This window comes from Salvelinus sp. IW2-2015, linkage group LG24 (genome assembly GCF_002910315.2).
Source record: "Salvelinus sp. IW2-2015 linkage group LG24, ASM291031v2, whole genome shotgun sequence".
NCBI classification, from domain to species: Eukaryota; Metazoa; Chordata; class Actinopteri; order Salmoniformes; family Salmonidae; genus Salvelinus; species Salvelinus sp. IW2-2015.
Window position 1 is genome coordinate 3,705,243 of NC_036864.1, and position 5,079 is coordinate 3,710,321.

General features: G+C 42.9%; 1 protein-coding gene across 1 annotated transcript in view; it reads left to right on the plus strand.

The window, feature by feature from the left end:
• Positions 1–405: 405 nt before the first annotated feature.
• LOC111951425 (interferon-related developmental regulator 1) overlaps positions 406–5,079 on the plus strand; it is a 9,837-nt gene continuing 5,163 nt past the window's right edge. The window contains exons 1-5 of the mRNA XM_023969501.2: positions 406–618; positions 2,241–2,345; positions 2,564–2,645; positions 2,894–3,018; positions 4,703–4,860. Coding sequence (XP_023825269.1) covers positions 588–618; positions 2,241–2,345; positions 2,564–2,645; positions 2,894–3,018; positions 4,703–4,860 — 501 coding nt within the window. The 5' untranslated portion in view covers positions 406–587. The remainder of the gene's footprint in view (positions 619–2,240; positions 2,346–2,563; positions 2,646–2,893; positions 3,019–4,702; positions 4,861–5,079) is intronic.

Below are 5,079 nucleotides of genomic sequence, written 5' to 3' on the forward strand. Positions count from 1 at the left end.
CCACCCAGTGAGAAGACCTCACCACTGAGGATTTTAGGCCAGGGATAGTGCTTTTTACATCAGGGTTAGTGCTATCCAGAATCCTTGGGACATCCCTACCCGACCCTAAACTTAACCCTTACCTAACCTTAGTAACCCTAACCTTAAACAATTTTCAACTTCTATAGGGTGACATCAGTTGGACATCCAAAGAAATCTAAAGCGCAACGACCGATACAGCAGGGATTTTGTGGACAGGGTAGCAGCACCCTCATGTGGCTATCAAAGAACATGACTACAGAAAACATGACCCCAGTCGCGTCATACACTTATACAACATGATTGGTCGGTGGTGCAGGGGTAAACCCATATTTGATCATGTGACGTCGGTCGTATAAATACTTAAAACCTCGCCACATTAACTCAACCCTAGTTTTTTTTTGAGGGAAAATGTATCGTCTTCGCCAACAGTCTTTCTCCAGGATCGCTTTTAATTCCTTTTTCTCTACCGTGCCACGGGAAGATTGTCAATTTATGAGACAGTTTAATAAAAACTGGTCGTGTATCGGCTGATTTTTGCTCATATTTTCATACTTATCTGCACGAAAATGCCAAGGTCCAAGAAGAGGAGTTCCAGGGGTGAGTAAGTCGCTACAGACCGGGTTGTTTTGGCCTACTCTGGTGGTTTGAGTTTTATGCGTTGTAGGAGTTGTAGTTCTGTGCATTCTTACAGCGTGTTGAGCTCAACGACGGGTAATGTCTAACAGAACTACAAAACAGTGTGGCATCATTGCCCATGTTTGTCGTTGAAATCAGAGCTTCCAGACAAAGAACTCTCGCTTTCTCTTAAAACAATTTTAATTAACTTCAACATCATATATTGTTTGCGGACATTATTATATGAGTAGTGTGATTATATAAACGACCCCCGATACCGCGATTACAATATTAGAATTTTAAGACTGACTTTTGAAACGAATTTGTTACCTAGCAACTAAGGTCAGTTGACCAGTGTTGCTCATATTTGTTAATTTTTAGCGAGTTCTCTTTGGCTCCCTTCCTGTAAAATGATAGGTTGTTTGAGGACACGAAGTTTAGTTGGAAGGACGCCACAACATTTGAGTGAGATTGACAGTCGATCAGGTCAAATAATGGGATGATTCGATTATGCTGAGCCGCAGGGCGGCAGGTAGCATAGTGAGCGTTGGACAAGTAACCGAAAGGTTGCAAGATCGAATCCCCGAGCTGACAAGGTAAGAATATGTCGTTCTGTCCCTGAACAAGGCCGTTATTAACCCACTGTTCCTGGCCGTCATTGAAAATAAGAATTTGTTTTTAACGGACTTGACTGCGGTGACCTCAACGGGCAAAAACGATGATGGGCGCTTCCCATCTCATGCTTTGAACAAGGCAGCATGGTGCATCGTCCGGAAACGTACATGTTTTTCCATAAAATACGTTTATATTGAACAAGTTTTCCCTGGGAAGGCAGATATTACGTTATCAAAAGCAATCACTTTTGAATGTGGGAACACCGAATCCTACTCAATTACTGCACGTGCTTAACGTTAATTACTGAACTTCGCCCTGGACTTTGAACGGGGCACCTGGCTCACCCACGGGAGGCAGCCCKGTTCCGAAATGAATGCTATCAACTTTCACCCGGTGTAAAACATGCTTGACCGGGACAGATTAATCGAATCCCCCCATGGTTATATAACCGTCCCTGGACTAGCTAGCTAGATAACTAGTTATTCACATTACAGCAAGCTAGCTACGCCAGCTATGCTATAAAGCRGGATCGTGTTAGTCGACTAGTTATTTGGGTGGTGTCTGCCTCTTTCAGAATTGTTTGTTCGGTGCTGTGGTCTGAAAAGGAAGCAATGGATTGCCACGTGAACATGGTCACGTCTACACACTGCCCTCCCTCTCAGATGGGAACAGTCTTATCATAATAAGTTGCACCAGCTGGTGCAACTTATGTCACTGCCTGGCCAACTACCCACCCAAGGAGCTGTGCTGTTTGCACATTCAGCAGAAGACTAGGGGGCCCTTGACTTTGGGGGGAGAGAATAACAAGGGCATATCCCATAAGAGTAGCGATCTGGCTTTTGTTCTGTCAAGATATTGCATATAAAGTTTTGCGTTGTGATTGCATGGAAGTGTACTTAAACCCCCGGAGTAAAATGCACACATTGTACCATGACTTAATGTATGATTCTTTTGGGGGGGGGGGTGCGTGGGACATGTAATCGTTTCAGGGGGGCAGCATGGAGCTGTGCAGCCTTTCAGCGATGAGGATGCCTCCATCGAGACCCTCAGCCACTGCAGCAGCTTCAGTGATGCCATGAGTGTGGCAGAGGAAGGTGTGTGATTGTATGTACACATGCTTGCCCGTGTCCCAGTCATAAAGTAAAAAAGGGCAAGTAAAAAAATAAAAAATAAAAAGTCCACTTTTGCCATACAGCCCTTTTTATGTTGTGCTTTTAACTTAAATGGTTCAAAGAATACAATCTACAAAGGGAATAGCCTAGTACAAGTCTGTATTTCTCAGGGTGTATTGTATTCATCTTCATATGTGTAGGAGGGGAGGCAGGTGAGGAGACAGCCCAGGAGGATTTACAGTACAAGCTGAAGGTTTTCATTGACAGCATTGTGGATAAGAGGCAAGTCTAAACCACTGTGGGAAACTGATCTACCTGCTATTTCTGTTAGCTGTATCACTTTCAGRTGACATGGAACCAGAGGCCTAGAACTGGGTCGACAACCTGAGATGCTATATAATGAACACAATGCAACAAGACGTCACCCTTTCCATTCACAGATTGCTGCTGATAATTGAATGTGTAGCTGTTACATAAGCTACTGCAGACACTAGGCCTAAATCTTTACTGTTCTCCTACCTCGTTGACAGTGCCAAGACCAGACAGGGAGCCCTGGATGGGCTGAAGGCTGCCATGGCAACTAGGATCCTGTACGAGTTCATTTCAGACAGGAGGATGACCATCACTGACAGCATTGAGCGCTGTCTCAAGAAAGGTTAGCTACTACCACTACTACAGGCTTTCACTCTTTCACCAATTCATGCTTCATATTCACCGAATACCGATACAGACCCACATTGTATTGTTGTTTTAAGTGTTTGAGTCTTTAGTTCTGGTCCAGTAGTTACTATAACCCCTCAAAGTTACTGAGGTGGTAGCTGACTATAGGTACTCCTATATGTCATATCTTTAATTTGAGCCTAGAGTAAAGTCTTTGTCCTCAGGTCTGGATGGAAGCTAGTCATTCCGCTACCCAAGAGKGGTAAAGTAGACCTATTGGCTGGCTGCCAGCGCTTAGCAAATGTTTTTAAAAATCAAATACAATGCTACTTCTCTGTAATCAAATTAACAGACATWTAGAGAAGGGAACTCAACATGTACTGCACTGACACAATTGACTTATTGGTTGATAGAAATTCATATTAAGAAGATTGTGGGARCTGTACTGCTAGATTCTCTAATGTCAAACATGTAAAGTGTGGTGAACYGCAGGGCAGCTCTCTAGGCCCGCTACTCTTTTCTCGTTTTACCAATGACCTGGCATTAAACAAAGCACGTGTCCATGTCTGCTGACTCGACCACATCAACAACCACAGCTAATGAAGTCACTGAAACCTTAACAAAGTGTTGCAGTCTGTTTTGGAATACGTGGCCATTAATAATCTGGTCCTGACGATCKCTAAAACTGAGCATTGTATTTGGTACAAATCATTCCCTAAGTTCTAGACYTCAGCGGAATCTGGTTATGAATGGTGTGGCTGTTGAACAAGTTGAGACGACAAAATTACTTGGTGTTACCTTAGATTGTAAACTGTCATGGTCAAAACTTATTTTTTGACACCAMACTCCAAAGCAATTCCTGGAGGCTCTAGTTTTATTGTGGGGTCAAACTGTAGAACCCAAAATTGAATTTTATCAAACAAAACTGCTACATTTTTCTCTTCGGAACCTCAGGATGACAAACCAGAGCAAGAATACTGAATGTATCAAACCAGTTGCCGTGATGCGTGTTTTGTTGTTGCGCACTATCCTCAAACAATAGCATGGTATTATTTTGCTGTAAAGCTACTGTAAATTGGACACAGCAGTTCGATTAACAATTATTTAACCTTTCTGCCCATAAGACATGTCTACGTCCTGGAAAGTTGGCTGTTTACAATGTCATTCTAGTCACATTATCGCATATTGAGCAACAACTGTCCCGGTTTAGGGACACCGCATGCCASTCTCTCTTGGCTATGAGTTGAGGAAAGACTGACTGCGTCACTTGTTTTTATAAGAAACATTCATGTGTTGGAAATTCCCAATTATTTGCAGAGTCAACTTAAACACACACTTACCCCACCAGATACGCCACCAAGGGTCTTTTCACAGTTCCCAGGTACAGAACAAATTCAAGGAAACGTACAGTATTATCCAGACCCATGGGTGCATGGAACATTCTTCCATCTTATATAGTGCAAGTGAACAGCAAACCTGGTTTCAAAAAGCAAATACAATGCCTGTCCCCGTGTGACCTAATTGTTGTGTATATACTGACATGCATGTTTAACTGATAGATGTTGTTAAAAACATTGTTTTTAAATGCATGTAAAGTCTTGTCTGTAATTTATTTGTCAGACTTCTGTAAGACTAGCTGTTGCTAATGGGGATCCTAATAAATCAAATCYCTCTCTCAGGTAAAGGACAGGAGCAGCGTGCAGCAGCCTCCCTGGCCTGTCTGCTGTGTATTCAGCTGGGCTCAGGCATTGAGAGCGAAGAGGTGTTCAAGACCCTCAAACCCATCTTCAAGAACATTYTGCTGGATGGAGCAGCCAACATCCAAGCCAGACAAGCTGTGAGTATCTGCCTGGACCCTGTCATTTAAAATAGGTTTGGTTTGYTAAACTCAGCRAAAAAAAGGAAAYGTCCTCTCACTGTCAACTGTGTTTATTTTCAGCAAACGTAACATGTGGAAATATTTGTATGAACATAAGATTCAACAACTGAGACACAAACTGAACAAGTTCCACGGGCATGTGACTCACGGAAATTGAATAATGTGTCCCTGAATGGG